The sequence below is a fragment of the Gouania willdenowi genome, chromosome 22 (genome assembly GCF_900634775.1).
Source record: "Gouania willdenowi chromosome 22, fGouWil2.1, whole genome shotgun sequence".
Taxonomy (NCBI): Eukaryota; Metazoa; Chordata; class Actinopteri; order Blenniiformes; family Gobiesocidae; genus Gouania; species Gouania willdenowi.
In genome coordinates, this window is record NC_041065.1 from 13802167 (window position 1) to 13820079 (window position 17913).

General features: G+C 38.7%; 1 protein-coding gene across 4 annotated transcripts in view; it reads right to left on the minus strand.

The window, feature by feature from the left end:
• Positions 1-2786: 2786 nt before the first annotated feature.
• Positions 2787-17913, minus strand: part of fermt2 (FERM domain containing kindlin 2) — a 49515-nt gene continuing 34388 nt past the window's right edge. For 2 of the 4 annotated variants that reach the window (XM_028437731.1, XM_028437729.1), the window contains 11 exons: positions 17778-17880; positions 17501-17608; positions 15234-15368; positions 14710-14759; positions 13702-13826; positions 13431-13537; positions 13129-13347; positions 8705-8725; positions 7860-7984; positions 7634-7775; positions 2787-4570 (listed from right to left, as the gene is read on the minus strand). In XM_028437731.1, coding sequence (XP_028293532.1) covers positions 4397-4570; positions 7634-7775; positions 7860-7984; positions 8705-8725; positions 13129-13347; positions 13431-13537; positions 13702-13826; positions 14710-14759; positions 15234-15368; positions 17501-17608; positions 17778-17880 — 1309 coding nt within the window. In that variant the 3' untranslated portion in view covers positions 2787-4396. The remainder of the gene's footprint in view (positions 4571-7633; positions 7776-7859; positions 7985-8704; positions 8726-13128; positions 13348-13430; positions 13538-13701; positions 13827-14709; positions 14760-15233; positions 15369-17500; positions 17609-17777; positions 17881-17913) is intronic. The other 2 variants (XM_028437732.1, XM_028437730.1) reach the window with 1 other exon arrangement.

The following is a 17913-nucleotide window of genomic DNA, read 5'->3' on the forward strand; positions in this document are numbered from 1 at the left end:
GGAGCAATTTCACCTGATAACTTGTAGAGTTGAAGAAGCGATGCTTTATTTTGCAGCGTGGTGACGCGCAAACCAAGGTTAAAGGCTTCATCACAGGGAAATGTGGGAACAGGAAGTGTAAGCTGAGTCAAAGCTAAAAATAACACCTCTCGACTAGTTACCAATGTTTTCACATCCAAACTGCAATAATTTAAAAACAATCCTTCCCATCTTCTACATTCATAGTGTGTCTGCAAACATTGGGAAATTAACATTAAGTCATCCACTGCCAGCCATTTTCAGAACGGCTACCCCCCTCACTGCCAGCCATTTTCAGAACGGCTACCCCCCTCACTGCCAGCCATTTTAGAGCATTTTGATTGATTTTTGTACTATGACAACGGGGGAAAACAAGTTGTACGCCTGCTGTTTGTTTCAAAACAGTAGTGATATATCCCGGTATGGCATACAACTATCAAGAATCACTACCAAAAGACGCCAGGGGATGATATAAGTCATCAGTGCCAGGCCTATCTAAGTGTCGATACAAAGTCTCAGCCAACACTTGGATGAACAATGCAAAACATTGGCCTAATTTCACATACCCAGATCTTTACAGTTACCTCATGAATTAACCCCACGAGTAACCAGAACCGTAAAAATCCTGCGGTAAAATCCTCACGCACGGTGTACTGTATAACGGAGCTAAATACAACATGTTGCCATCTAGGATGAAAACTAAAGCCACTAAGACGCCTTTAAAATCCACATGTAGGAATGGGATGTTTTTAGAGACCAGTTTTTACCCATTTCCACCTTGCCAGACTCCAGCATATTCGACCGTCATATGAAGGTTTTCTTCTTTTTTTGTGTTGTCTTTTGAGATTATATAAAAAAAAACGAGAGTTATGATGGTAACTACGATTCTTTACGTTGTTTTACCCCCAATTATGGCGAATGTTCTTTAATGAAGAACAGTTCTGGTATAACATTTTGTTTTTTTTTTTTTTTTGGAGTTAAAATATATTTAGCTTCTCATCTTTGTTGCGGTTTGTGGGATTCTTTAAAAAAATACAAATTTAAAAAAATGGAGTGTTAAAAGGCTGAAACACCCCATGATTTGATGATGTTACACTGATGGTGTCCATCCAATACATCCTCCCCATGTCTGGGATATCTAAAGTCACTGTAAAAAGTGGATCAAACAATACAAAACTGATGACAGTAAAGTCGGAGATAAAATCATCACAACATCATAAACAAAAATATACACAAAATTAAAATAATGTAATTTTTAAAAACAAAACAAAAATGTGAGATTTGTGTACTAGAACACTGCAAGTTTTGCATATTAATAGATTTCATGAACTCTTTCTTTCTGAGATGGATTTCATGTTTGTCCTGATTACGTAGATGAGTAGAAGCTTTGTGATGTTATTCCCTGGTTAGATGGCGGACATTTTCAGACCATCTTCCTTTTTATATCGATTACTTCTGTCTAGGGCTTAGTTATACTGCACTGCCCTCTGGTGGACAGAAACGAGCTGTGCATGCTCATGGATTTGAAAAGGCAGAACGCTTTAGGGCTGCGTCCGAATAGCCCCTCCCATTTCCTTTCCTAGCCACTGTTTTTTAAAATCCAGTGGATGACGTCACGAAGTTAAAGAAATGTGTTAGGAGAATTTTTTTTTGTTTTGTTCTCTTTATCTGCACATGCTGTCAAAGGTCAACACTGCCAATACTTTATTGCATACATGTGACCTAAGGAAGGGTAAGAAATACTTTATTATAGGAGAGGATATAAAAAGACGGGGCAGTGTTACGCCTAGGTGAGGGGGGAAGGGAACAGGGAGGAGAGACTCAAGTGAGAAGTCCGGTGTTATTGACACAAAACACAATTAATCTATTAAGTTAATAAATGTATGATAAAATAAAATAAGTAAAATTTAAATGAATAGCCTCCATTAAAATATATCTCATTAAAATCCAACAAATGACTGTGACCAGCTTCACATTTTAATGAAGTTACTTATTTGTTTGAGTTTATTTTATTCAAATCAGGGACAAATCATATGAATAAACATACATGTAAATATTTTTTTCTTCATTAGGCACATTTGCTGTTTCGATTATTATATCAGAATTTTACTCACAGGGGGAAAAAATGTAAAAAAAGCCCAGTTAGAGGATTCTTAGAAGACTTAAATCCTTATTTAATTAACAGCCTTTTTTTTTTTTTTTTTTACATTTCTTAATTTAGTGTTTCTTTTCAATATTTCTTGAGTCTATTTAACTGAGTGACCCCGGCGTAAACAAAAATAAATGCATTTTTTCCGCTTCCTTTTGGGGTTTATTACATGAAACCCAAGGAAGCCATTCAGTTTTGCAATCGGGAAGTTGATGCTCAGCATCACCTGATGTAACAAAATCTCAAAATAATAAAATAGAAAATAACGCTTAGGGGAGAAAAAAAAAAATCGAATTATTTACTCAAAGCTTTTAGTTATAATTAGAGCTACTGGGAGCCATTTATTATTCACGTGCTTATGTTTTCTACAAAGACAAAACTGGATCAGACTCACGCAACACCCTCACAATTCTACCAATAAGGACAAGTTTGTGAACACTTCACTCGCAAAACATAACGCCTCTTTAATAACCAGCCAGAATATATAATTACGCATCATATGCAACAACAGAAAAAAACAGTCCTAATATCAAACGATCGCTGTTCCCAGTCGCTTCGGCTGATATTAGTACAACTTGTCTTCAACAAATGATGTTAAATAATTACCACAAACCAAACGTTTAAATAAAAATTACTTATTTTTTAAAATAAATGCATTTTACAGTCAAGAAAACAAAACTGCCAGCAGAACAGGACCGTCGCTGCTGCTGCTACTGATACGGGAGGCAAAAATTTCATTCAGACTAGACTTGGTCTTCTTCGACCTCTGTTCAGTTTTTGTTGACTTGTTTGTAACTCCAGACTCTCCTTCATATAGACAACATTACATGGCACAATGTGACAGGTGTGATTAAAACGAGGCTGATCAGTCTGAGCACGTCAAACCTGCAGCAAAGATGAACACGACTGCTTAAAATAAGGCAAAGAACAGAAAAAAAAAAGAGAAGAAACAGACAGTTTGCATGTGCTAGAAGGAAATGCAGAAACAATATAACAAGCACAAAAAAAAAGTAGGTACATTAAAGATGCATGATAATCTGCCCGTAGATTAAAATATGTACTCGATCAATATCTCAGCCAAACCTGACTTTTGGGGTCTAGTGTTATCTTCATACATATTCACATAAAGCTTCATCTGAAAAGACGGCGACACAGAGTGTGTGGAACACGACACACGCTAACAGATGGCTTCACTTCCTCCTTTCACCAGGAGGAAAACCCTCCACGCCCCCAAGAGCAGAAACAAACACTGTACAATTCTATAAAATGTTTGTGTTTTTACATTAGTTACAAAAAAAAATAATACTTCATCGACTGATCCTTCATACTGAGGACTAGACACAAACAACTTGCATATTCTAATAAACTCTGTGACCTTTTGCTGGTGTGCACGATTAAAAACCATAATAAAATAATAATACTATATGGCGTGAGGAACAGGATTGTATAATGAATCATGTGTAGTGTGTGTGTGTGTGTGTGTGTGTGATGAGACGTCAGTGGTTTAAAACTCAGGATGCTGCTGCTGAAAAAATGCAGATTTTTATCAAAGCAATGTGTGTGATGGACGTCTTTCTATTGTTTTTTAGGACAGCAGCGGATATTTAAACCCACTGGATAATGTTCACACACTGACATTAGTGTTTTTTTTACCTTTCCATTCCATTGGCCATTAATTAAATACAAAGCAAGTCTCATAATAATAATAATAATAATAATACACATTTAATCTGATACATACATAACATGGAACCATGATGAATATGTTAAGGTATAAAAATAGAGGCAGGATAAGCAAAAAAAAAAAAAAAAAAAAAAAAAATTCAAACAATAGGAAAATAAAACGCCATGCAACTCTGTGGCACTGTCGTAAAATGTTTGAGTGACGCTTTGATGCGGAGGAGGAAAAAAGGACTAAAGTGATAAATTCTTTGGGTTAAAGTGGATCACATCCATTGTTTCAGAGGGACTGATGTGGCTGTAATATGATGACAATCAGCCCATGTAGGGAGGCGATGGCTGCCTGTGTCATATAGTCGTGTGAGGCTTTTTTTTTTTCCTGTGTTTCTGTAGTAACATTATCACCATGAGAGCAAAACGAGAGAAACGACAGCCTGTGACAAACAATGTGAGCCAAAGATAAGACGAGTGGAACTCCGTTGACTCGTTTAGGCTGGTAAAAGTTAGAAATCATTGAACAAGATGACCCACAGCCCCCACCCCTCCCACTCAGACCCATCCACTGGTCAGCTTATAGAACATCTCCTCGTCTAAAGACTCGTTCTGGTCCTTGGCTCGTGTGGAGAGGAAGATGTAGCCTCCGATGAACTCGTGGACCACCTTACAGTCCACCTCAGCACACACGAACGACAGGCTGGGCTCGTCTGCAAACTCTATGGTCACCTGATAACACACAGCACGGATCAAAGAGGTCAATTAACCACCTAATCACCTTAAAAATAACAGTAAAAGTGTTCCAACACTGTCTAAATAAAGCATTTCAATATTATTCTTTAGGCTGATAAAGACAATTATTTTAAAAATCAGATAAAGACAGAATGAAGGAAAAACTATTCTATGCATCCGTCTACGGGACTCCACATCCCACAATGCAATGCGCAAAACTTGTCCAACAATGTCAATAAGAGAGTGTTTAGAGTGGAGATTTAAAACAAACTTTCACTTTCCAGCAGCAATTACAATGTTTCATTTTTTTTTTCTCCAAGCAAATGATCTTCAATCTATTGTACAACGTTTTATTACATTCAAAAAACAAAAAAAAAAAAATCATCTTGACACTATGACATTAAAGTCATAATATTTCGAGAATAAAGTCGTATCTTAATGAAATCATCATTTTTTGAGATTAAAGCCATAATGTGTTGAGATTCATGTCATAATATTTCAAGATTAAAGGCGGAATATTTTGAAATTAAAGTAGTGATATTTTGAGATTAAAGTCGGAATATTTCAAGAATAAAGTCATAATATTTCAAGAATAAAGTTGTAATATGTTGAGATTAAAGTCATAATGTTTCGAGATTGAAGTCGTAATATTTCAAGATTAAAGTTGTAATGTTTTGAGATTAAAGTAATATTTCAAGATTTAGTCCAAACATTTCGAGAATAATGTCATAATATTTCGTGATTATAGTCATAATATTTCAAGATTAAAGTTGTAATATTTTCAGATTAAAGTTGTAATATTTTGAGAATAATGTCATAATATTTCAAGATTAATGTTGTAATATAGAGTTTTACAGTCAAAACATGCAGAGAAAGGTGCGCACAGCACCCTCTGCACTGCAGACACTGGACTCCACACTCTCTCTCTCACACACACACACTTTACTCTACATTTTCTTATTCAGTGGCTGTAGTATTAACATTGACTATTGTTATATTTAAATTATTTTCTTATACTAGAAAGGTTAACGGGAGTCTTTTTTAACATCTCCACTATGTTTTGTGCCAACATTTACTGCAGCTGATCTCTGCGTGTGTGTTTGCACCTGCTTGTCAGTCGTACTATTTTCCGGTGCTAAAACAATCACTGCAAACAGTTCCAGATTTGATGAATTGCATTGCGCCCACTCCCATTTTTTTGTGCCCATTATGAGATCCGCCTACTTTACATATTCATCAGAGAGCTAAATGGATTGAGGGCGCATTGTGACGCGCTGAGGACGCGCAGTCCTGATTCCCTGGGGTTTGTACCCCTTATTAGCGCGTGGAGTGACGTTTGCACACGTTTTATTACCATTCAACCTTTGGGTCTATTCTCCCATTCTAGACGGGACAGAATGTCTTACATTTCATTCTATTTTATTCATGCCATCCACTCCTTTTTCTACAGAGACGGTAGGTGTTGCGTCGCGGAGCCGAACAGATGTGCGCACCCGATTGAGTCGTGCTGCTGCTCGATAAATGAAACTCTGACAGACGTCTCCAACTATTTTCATACTATGTCCAACATAAAGCCACAGTTTGATCCACTACAGAGTAAATAAGTGAAACAAGCTGTCATATGCGGAGGTTAATGAAATGCGCATGAGACGATGGATACCAGAAACTGTTCCCACACATATTTAAATGAGACCTCAGCTTCAGTTCGGACTCGCTCACATCAGCTCCATAAGGCTTTAAACCATTTATGTATATTATGTAGGAAGCCAATGGTTCCGTTTCACTGCAAACATCTGTCTCCTCTGCATTAAAGCAGGACGCTCTGGGATTATTTCCTCAAACCTCAGTCACGCTTCAGAGCAGGTACCGTATTGATGACAGATGATGCTGATGCGCTGATCATTTCTGAATGCATGAATGGAGGAAGTTAATCAAATCAGGCTTTCCACACAAATAAAAATGCATCTGTTGTTAGCATGAGGGGGAAAAAGGAGAGATTTAAACTGTGGCTCAGACAGAAGAATGCGGCCGATCCTCACATTGTAATAATATGATTAAATCAACCTGTTACATTGTTTACCCACGAAGGAGTTTCAAATTAAAAGTGCGCTTTATTATTTTCACGGATTTCAATGACATTTACAAGCGTTGGGAAAACTCAACGTAGACAGCCCAAAAAAAAATGACATCATGGCCCAGTCCGCCTCCTTTGCTTCAGACCTCATTCATTCGCACACTACACGCTTTTGGTCAACTTACACACAGCGTGTCAGGAGCTTGGACCGGAGAATGCGCGCAGGAGAGGAGCGTAACTGCAGGCGCGCAAAAAAAGCGTTCAAGTCCAGATGGGAGAATAGAGCCCTTTGTGAATACGCCCCTGAGACTTTTGGACCATCATCACCACACTGTCCACTTCAGGGCTATCGGTGTTAATTGCGTTCACTTCAACAGGGAATTCTTAGCGCTATACCATTATGAGTTTTTAAAAATATGGCTTTATTCTCATAAAATTACAACTTTATTCTCGAAATATTACAACTTTAATCTCGTAGTGCTCAGATTTCCTCTTATTTTCATAATACGCCGTCGTACTATTGATCTATAAGGCCTACATGATGTCTTTATCTGATAAATAAAATTATCATCTCCAATGGCTTTAAGATTAAAATAACTATTACTGAATTTAAAAGACTTGTTTCTTTATTTCAACTTTACAAACAAATCTAACAACATGACTGTCAAGTTCTGTTCTTTGGGCCCAAATATAAAGCCCTTCAAAGCATTGGTAACAAAAAGAGAGATCACAAACCAATTACTAGTTTTTCCTTATACGACCAAACAGCCATTTGACGATCTGCCTTAAAAATGTAGCTTAACCTTCTATTGCCGCAAGTCTTTTTTTTAGTGGTGGAACTGTTTAAATGCATAACCATGCACAAGCTAAATGTTACATTTGTCCTCGTCACAGTATTAGCAACATTGCAACTCTACAGAAAATATTAACACAACGCTAAAGAAACTACCAGAAAAAATAAATTGTTTATATGTTTTGTTTTCTACCATCTTTATCTCCCAGTTGACGTTCCACTGTTTCATGTTACTGAAGCGCCAGGTCTTGATAGCGTCCCCAGTGCTGGCATCCATCCGGATCAAACGGTTGTAAGTGATGCCGATCAGCTCCTCACGTTTAACCCCATGGAACCTACAGAGGGAGTAGATGGTGTGTTGGAGTGTCAGATGTTTCACTAACTTAAACTGAACCTTCAGAGGTTTTGTTAAAACATACTTTGCCAGGAAATGAGTGATTCCAAACTCGGGCAGGGACTGCCAGGCCTGGATGAAACGCATCTTGGCTTCAATCAAACTCATCTGGGCCACATTCTGGTGGGCTTCAAGAATCCGGGCTGAAATCTGACGGTCACACACACATGCAGACATGTTTATTAATCAGATGAGTTACGATTCACCATTTTAAACCATACTCTCACACTTTTAGATCTGCAAACACAAAGTCACACCAGGACAGCATGTCAGAAAGTGAACACACCAGCTTAACAATGAAGATCACCTTCACAAACAGACCAAAAGAGAAATGAATTTTCCCCCAAAATGTTAAAGAGCCAGAAAACTGTGCACATGATGAAGATGCAATCATCATCACCTAAATTAATAAAATTGTATTTCATACCATTTTGTACTTGTGAAGGTGAAATTTGTAATTATTGATATTGCGATATATCACGATATATATCATATTGTTTAGTATCACAATATAGCGTATCATGGATCATATTGTATCATCAGATTCATGTCAATGCACACTCCTAATGTTGCTCATCATGGTTAATTAGTGTATTTATGTAAATAATATTAATAAAAACACTCCTAATGTCCTGTATTAGAACACACACACACACACACACACACACACACACACACACACACACACACACACACACACACACACACACACACACACACACACACACACACACACACACACACACACACACACACACACACACACACACACACACACACACACACACACACTAATCTACTGGACTCTGACACAATCATGCAACTATCTACAGACCTGAAGGCAACCCGTGGACACATTACTCAACTTACCAGGTCCCTGATAGAGCCTGGCTGAAGTGTGGAGGTGAGGATGAGAGGACACAGAGAAATGAAGGAGGTGCATAAAAGAAGAGGGAGAAAGTTTGGACAAAGAACAAGCAGGTAAGAGCCAGGTATAGTTCAAGAAAGAGAACAAAAATAAAGGCGCAGGAGATCACGACTGCAAAAAAGGAAGTGATTGAAGCGGTAAAAGTGCAGGATTTAGTGCAAACTCTGGCAACAGCACATCGTAAACATGATACAAATGTCAGGTCACAGTCGTGAGCTTTATTTAACTGTAAACATGATTTACTTTTGATGAGTTCCCTTCCATCCACAAGGGGGCAGTATAATATCAGCAACAGAGAAAGAGCTGCATCTACAAGTGTTTGCTATTCATTGTTACGCCTTTAAAACATGTTTCTTCAATAAATGTATGGATTTGGCTCAAAGGACATACAGCCTGTGATCTAATAACTACTCTATGTGTTTATTATCTTCAAGCAGAAAACTCTCCAGACACATTTTGCAACAGGAAGTCCAGTTTAAGGATGAGGGGAAGGATGGAGGATGTCTAAAGGACACTGGGCTTTTCCCAGAGTTCCTGAGCAGTATTCCCAGGCTTTGCTCATTTACCGATGCCCCAGCCCATTATGTGTGTGTGTGTGGACATGGACGGATGGAAAGCACACACACTAAATACCATAATGCTTTTATGTTGTGCCTGGGGAGAGCAGCATCTATAGCTGCCAGTTTGGGTTGGAGACTGGAACTGGGCCAAAAGACAGCAGCACAGAGGGCCTCATCCTGCTGATTAATAATTACTGGTTCTCTCTGGTACACTGATCCTCAGACAGTTTTCCACGCTGCAATCAAAGAACTACGTGACCTGAACTGTGTAAAAATTATGACTTTAAGTGTCTATTATCTCCAGTTAATATGACGTGCTTTCTTTATTATGGCGTTGAATTACATGACAAATAAGTACATAAAATACATAAGACACATATACCAATTTGTAAAACGAATCTTAGCATCAGAGATCCCTTTACTCTGCTAAAAGCAAAGTTAAAAAAAAAAAACCCAGTAATTTAGTTATGTTTCCAAAGTTTATTATCAATACACATACACTAAATCCTGGGTTCCCAAAATGGGGTACGGGAACCCACAGGGCTACGCAAATTGTCATGGGGGTATGTGAATAGAAATGAAAAACCAATGATTAATGTAGCTGAGTTTATACTTTATGTATGATTTATACATCATGTAAAGTATGTATCAGTCCCTGCAGGATTTTCTCTTTCAAATTTTGAGACCAATTTTATTATTTGCGGAAATTATGTTAAATAATTGCAGGAAAATTGACTTTTTTGAACAAATTTAAATTTAAAATGACTGCAGTCATGGCAAAAAAGCACAGGAAAATTGCGATTCTCCAAATATTGTGGAATACACATTGAATTTGTGTATTTACATACTGTATCTGAGATATCTGAACTGATTTATCTACAACTGAATTATTTGGTAATCTGGACAATAATTTATGTTTGTTCTGTCTCTTTAACTTTCTCCTACAAGCCGAATCTCATGGTCTAAAGGGCCAGATTTGTACTGTAGGGCTACGTTGTATGTGACAATACTTTACTATGTTTTTAAGTGTGCAGGAGTAGGGGGTACATGGTTTCAGGTTAAATGTCTGAAGGGATACGGGAGTGTGAAAAGTTTGGGAAGCACTGCACTAAATGAAAGGCTGAGGCAGAACTTAAAAGCAGAGGTCACCAACCTTTCTGAAACTGTGAGCTACTTTATGGGTACTGTATATAAGGTCTACCAGTTAGAAAAGCACTTCTTCAATACTAAATGTTCACGCTTTCGCTTTAAAGAGAGGGTAAAACAATAAAGGAATAACACTTTGTTTGTCCTAATTTATTCAATCATTTAAATTCATTAAATTTGATTAAAAAAAATCCCCTTGAGCTTTTGAAAATACATCACATTGTATAAAACATACCACTGACCATACATTAGATGTGCAACACTTAAAAAAATGTGTTACAATGTTTCAGTGAAAATAATCATTTAAAGATGGTTAATTTAATACTAAAGCTTTATCAGCAGTATTTAACTCTACTAAGTACATCTGTCATATGTATCTTTGTGAGTTGAAATCCTATAAAGTAAATCAGATTTAAGATGGAGCTCATTGGTGACTAGAGCTCCTGAAGGCCCCTCACATGGTCCATGTGGGCTACCTGGTGACCCCTGACCAAAGCATCACCTATGATCAATAACTGTATGTGGAAATATTTTTGAAGGTTTTTTTTAAACACACAGTCAATCTATACTGTCATTAAGTCTTTGGCAACTTTGACATCCACAACTTAATTAATAGGTGTGAAATTCAAGGTCTGTGGGCCAAATATAGCCCTTTATCTAATCTTTGATGAAGTTCACACTCATACTGTATACTTTGTCTATTAAACAGAAAGAAATGAGCTGGACACTCCTGGTCTAGACTATATCCGAGTCACCATTTACAGTAAGCAGCCTTCCAGCCCTTTAGCAACATTCCACAATCGTACTACAACTTAAACAAATCCAGATTGAGTGAGTAAGCTTTGAAGAGGCGACTCACGCAGCCATTCCTGACTAACACAGCCATGGCAGCCGTGTACTCAGCTGTTCCAGTTGACATCCAGCGTTCTGTTGCTTACATGCTAATCTCCTGGGCACACTGCTGAACATCCCGAGTCAGACTATTCCCAGCTACTGAATATTACACGTGGATGTTAGGATGGCGTCTTGGATTGCAGGACTCTAGGTGACGGTATCAGTGCCACTGCATGAGGCCCAGATTAAGGTGGTTTTAAACTCTGGCACACGTGTGTTTTTAAACGGAGCCTGTAAATCTACAAACACAAAAGCATGGGAGCCCCGTCTGAAGTGTTGCTAATTTCGACATTAGCTGCTCCACTGTCAGCACTTTAAGTGGTTTGCACTCCAGCTGTCCCAGTTTCCCCTTGGATAGAGGAGGAGAGCACTGGGGGGAGGAGAATCAGAGGGAGTAAGAGGAAGTGTAAAGGAGTGGGTGAATTCCACACCCAGAGGAGCCCTCGGGAAGCATCAGATCCATCAGTGAACTCAACAACTAAAACCAACGTGTAGACCAGGGTTTTTTTCAACTGTGGGGTATAATTGATAAAAGTAATTACTGATTGAAAATGTATTTATATTTTCTAAATGATTATTCTTTTTCAAACTGAAAACACACAATCCTAAACAACTGTATTCTATACTTTCACTTTGACAAATATAAATCGAGTTCAAATGAAATTCAGTGAAAAGAAAAGGAAGAAAACAAAATAAATCCATCCATTCATCCATTTTGTGGATCTCAATGGGTGTTAGGCAGGAGTACACACTGGACAGGGCACCAGTCCATTGCAGAGTAACACACAGACAACCACTCACACTCCCTTTCACCCCTATAGGCCATTTAGAGACTCCAATACACCAAACAGTCATGTTTTTAGATTGCGGGAGGGAGATGGAGTACCCAGAGGAAACCCACGCAGCGCGGGGAGAACATGCAAACTCTACACAGAAATGACCCAAGTGTCCACCCCAGGGCTTGAACCCAGGACCTTCTTGCTTTGAGGTGGACGTGCTAACTCGGGATGTCCTGATCCGATATCGATATCAGTCCAATAATAGCCTGAAAACAAATATCGGATTTCCGAATTCTCCGATTTTTTTATGTATTTATTTTTTAATTCAATTGTAGAATACTGTAGATATTATGTTGAAGGTTAAAATGTATGTAACCAATTGGTTAATAATAAATGGGTCAGTTTTTCTCATACCTACTGTTGCTGACTACTGTTCTCTGTTTGAGTGACATCACTTGATCAAGCCTTTTCTAACATTCCACAAACAAAATAGTGAGTATGATTCATGCCGATATTGGATCAATATCGGTATCAGCCGATACGCAAGGCTGCAATATCGGTATCATATTGGAAATGAAAAAGTTGTATCGGGACATCCCGAGTGTTAACCACTAATCAAAAAAAAATAAAACAAAATATCTGATCTGGTGTATCATGTCACTTTGTACACTAATACAAGCTGCTCTGCATTTGTTACATAGTAAAACAAATACGATCAAAAAATGAATGCTCCTTGAAGTATACCTATTCCTTTTTTCCCTGTTGTTTATTGCAACCATATATATCTTTTATTGAGAGCTAGTGCCCAATCTCAGGACTCTTGTTGTTGTTTGTATGTGCATTGACTGTTGTCAATAAAGTAAAAAAAAAAAAAATGAATCCCAGAAAAAAAAATCTTTCTTGTCACCAGAAATTTATGATATTGAAACAGAAAATCTCGGGAACCACTGTTTGTGTTGTAGACGGTCAGATTGATGCGTGGCTTACCTGCTTGTTCTTGTACTTCTTCAGATAGCGTGGTGACACCAGGCATTCTGGATTGATGTCAGTGGTGATGGGTTCAATAAACTGGGGGTCAGGGTTCATGTGCTGCATCTTGAGAAAGGACAAGATGTTCTGGACCTCCAGGTTATACGAGCTGTCGGCCATGGTCTTCCCTTTAGAGGCCAGGCGGCAGGCAGCCATCCAGTGAGCGTACTGTTTCTCCTGGACATTAAAAAGGCAAATGGAGTCAAAAGACAAAAAATAATAATCAATCGCCAGCTGCAGGAAGCAGAATTCGGCCTTACTGTGTCACACCGAAGCCAGATCTCATTCATGCCGTCAGCCACCGGGATCAACAACTTGATGTTGAATTTCTGACCCGAGATGTTAACATCTGGCGTTACCTCACAACCTTTGCAGATGAAAGCAAAGAGTAAACAGGAAGACAGGGGTCAAAGGTCAGTGCATTCTTTAGATATAGACCTAAAATAACAAACTACACAAAAATGCAAAGCCTCACATGCCTCAATGGATGTGAAATAACACATTAAGATAAACATATTTCATAGTCTGTACCTCTGAGATTCATCTGGTGAGCAGGCGTCCCATGAGCCTCCTCTTTACTCTTGTAGCAGGAAATTGTGATATCCTTAAATGTGCACCAGTACTGCTTATAGCCTTTCAACGTTAGTTTCTTAGGCCTAAAGGAAATGCAAGATGTTAAAAAAGTTACTTTAGAAGTCAGATAGGAAACAACTTTCACTAGAGTGGTAAAAAAATAAGAATGGAGAAGTAGAGATAAAGTGTGATGACCAAAAAAACCCAAAAAGATATGTATTTAGGCCTGGGGCCCTGGGCAATATATCGAGAGTCAAAATATATAGAGATTTCTGTTTTGGCAATATAGAAAATTACAATATCACCAATGATGATATATTTATATTATCTTATTTTCTATGATAATACTCATTTTAGGAGTTGCTGCTTTCGCTACTTCTCAGAACACCATTAAAAGGAGAGTTAGATGGATTTGTGGGTGCATCCTAACCCAGACCTTCCCCTAAACAAGCCACACTACAGAACTCACTCACACATGCTGTCCCTTGTGGGAGAACAAGCCAAAAGTGGCACATATTGTGCAGCAGTTTGCTCATAAATGTGCTTGTGTGGCATTTTGTATCATCAAACTTAACCTAGAATTGTCTTTCTGCTAAGACTTTATTGAGTTAAGAATATTGAGATTTATATCGTATATTGCCATTCTAAGACAAAAAAAAAATTGAGATATGAATTTTGGTCTGTATGTACGTTTTTAAAGAGAACATTTCTTATGACATCCAACCTGCTGTAGACTCGACATTTTACGAGCAAACAATCTTGAGTCATCAGGTTGTCAGCGAAGGCTTCAAGCCAGAAAATTAGCCACAAAGTGTGGGAGAAGCTAAAGCTTAGTCTGCACATATTTCTTGGCAAACAATGGAACTCTTTAAATGGATGTAATAAAACTGCTGTGCTTGCATGCACATTCACTGTGTGACACAATATCTAAAATCTGAGGTATCAGTGATTTGGAGGAGGACGTACTTGAAGACTTTGACGTAATCTGCTAGCTCAGGAATAGATGTGATGTCACCCTGGAAGAAAACCAAAACACACTCAATTCAGCATTTCAAATTCGACCTTTTCCCTGCATGCAATTCTGTTGATTGAAGTATTTTCTTTTTCTTGCAGAATTTTAGATCATTAGTATCTTAAAAACATGTTCACCTTGCAATGATGTCCCTGGTGTTAATGAGTAAACCAACCAAAACAACGAGCTAACACTCAATCTGTTACTCTTTCAATGTCATCGCTCAGCAGTTTGCTAAAGAAAACATTCCCGATGCAAAATCTCACGGCTCTGCTTCCTCTGATAAGTTAAAGAAATGAATCAGCTCCACAAAGGACGGCAGCACATTTCAAGCACACATTTACAAGGAGTCTTAACACAGTTAGCAGCTTTTTTTGCTTTCACATTACAACCAATGGAACTGAGGTATCAGAACATTGCCAAGCCACACTCGGGCACACCCACTACACGCAGTGTGATGGGGTCAGTGTTGTCATACCAGTGTGTTGGATGTTTTTCCTCCTTCTAGGGTAATCTCCAGGTCTGACAGAGCTGCATCCACCTCATCCACCTCCTTTTCACTGTTATTCATGTGGTTGTCTGATGACATGATTGAAAGCTTGTTGATGTGGTACTAAGAAAGGAAAAAGAAGAAAAAAAATCACAACCAGGTGAAATTTAATGATTAAAACAAACAGGTTTTCAAGGAGCCAGAGGGTTGAGTATCTGTACCAAACAATGTAAACCCTAACAACAGGAAGTGACCATCTTTTTTAGACCCGTTGGAGAGTGACAGACACTAAATACAGCTTGTTGACTAATGGTATTTGTAACGTCAACGTATCACCAACCCCCTACCAATATATGAATGAACAGCTGTCGAGCCAGTGAGTAACGTTTGAGGACGTGTGAGGCTTTCACTGGCTAAATTTACAGAGTGTGGGACAAAGGGCTCAGCGTGAAACTTGGAACCACAAACTCAAAGTTGTCTTTGAATATCCTGGTGTTTTTCTAGTTACGTGTGCAATTGGCCACAAAGTTCTAGATTTGCCCTTGTTCTGAGGATATGGGTTCAGTTTCTACTGCCAACAACGGTTACTAACATCCTGAATTTAGACAATGATTACGCTTTTTTAAGGGCTGAAATCTTAACCCAAACCTGCTTCTAGAACTTTGAAACAGTTTTCTATGTTGGTGTTGACAGTCGGGTAGTAGCAGCCTGGTTACCAGGCCAAACACTGTACTCGGATTGCGATTTCTTTCCGGAAAGTGCAAGAAGAACTCTGTTAGGAGTCACCAGTCAAGTCTGATAACTAAACACACCTTACACCTCGTAAGGGTCAGCGTAAAAGAGCCTTCACATGAATGTGAGCAGGTCTATGTGTCCGCGTCCTGCTGGGGTGGGTGGTCCGAGCTGGAGCATGGGGTCCAGTGGCCCAGGAGCCACTATAATTACCATGGGGGTGAGGACAGCATGGCGTCCTCAGGTCTTGGCACCCGCAGTTTATGGGAGTCAGAAATAGCAGGGACACCAGCTCCATTATTACACGTGGCACCAAGACGAGTAAAAGGCCTTCACGTATGTACATCACTATCCCCCCTTATCACTTTCTACTATCTTATCTTTCTTTATTTTAGTCTCAAATGTGTAATGTGTTTTTGTGTAATGTTACCTACCACTAGTATTCATTTCACATTTTTGTTACATTAAAAGTTGTTTTTCACAACTGATTAAATAACAGCACGGGGAGGTGGAAATGCACACAGGGAAATAGAGGCACCTCAGGTTTTGCTGCGTATTTGTTGCAGCAAGGACTCAGAAGATTCTGCTAATTCACATGTATAGACACATTGACTGTAATGCAATCCTATCAGCTGCGTTGCGGTTCCACAGCAGTTTCGAAGCAGTTACGGATGCAGTGGAAGTTTGGGGTTATCCACACTGGGAATGGCTGCATTCACGTTAACAACCAACCTTATAGGATGTGAATGCTAACATGTAGTAAAGTCTGAAATACAGATTGGCAATGAAGGGAAAGGTTGGATGGGCTAAATGCTAACCAAGTTCCCTGTTATACTGTAGTATTTGTCCTTCCTTTAAGAGGATTCTCTCTCAAGTAACAGGTTTTTTACAGGGAAGCTTGAATTGTTTCTTATGCTCGGATGTGAACTTAGCATTACTTCAAGGTTTTTTTCCGGGTGCATGCATGGATGCTTATTAAAGCACCAGAATAGATTTGACATGCGAGAAATTTCTCATTGGGAAACAGCATACTAGGGATTCCATAAGACGAAGTACTGGACTCCTGTTTGGGATCAGATCTGAGCAGTGGAAATAAGAGAGGCAAGAGTTGCTACCTTAGGTCCGATAGTAAGAAAGCATAGAAAGACATTTGCACAAAGCATGTCCTACAAACGGAAGAAAGTGTCTGTCTACTGAGTCACAAATGAAGACATCTTATTAGAATCAAAGAATGCTAGTCGGGCTTATTAGTAATACATCACTCTTCAACTGCATACACAAGCCAAGTTTTGTTGTTTTTTTGTCTAACTACATGCAGCAGTCGGCCATATGTCTAACTGGACAGAAATCTCCATGCAACTCATTAGCTGATGATGAAAAAGGCAATTTGCCCATCCAGTCCCATCATCCATCTCAAAAAGAAACCACAGCAGATACTTTGATTTATTTAGATCCAGATCAAATAATGCAGAGACTTAATAATTAGAGCCTTGGCCCATGCACAAAAAAATTAGCACTCCTACCTGCAGAGCAGCAAACATCATCATTTCCTCCTCTGTGCACTCAATTTCCTCCAGCAGGATGGCCCACTTGGCTTGTTCGTAGAGCTGGTTCACGCGAATGGCATCATACTGAAAAAAATAAAATACTATTAATAACAGTGCAATAGTGAGATTTTACCATTTATGAAAATTGTTATTCAAGGACTCCACCCTTAAATACGGTTACTAAAAAACTAGTTATTTTATTCCGCCAAAAATAACAAACAGCTTTGACATCACGCTGTCTTTATCATTATACCTTTGGGTTGAGATCGAAGAAACTGTGGTATTTAAACCTCAGCAGCAGCACCTCATTCTCCTTCACATCCTGCTCCATCAAAGACCTGGATGAGTCCAACCATCTATGTTAACAGAGAGCAAAGCAAAGTTAGAAC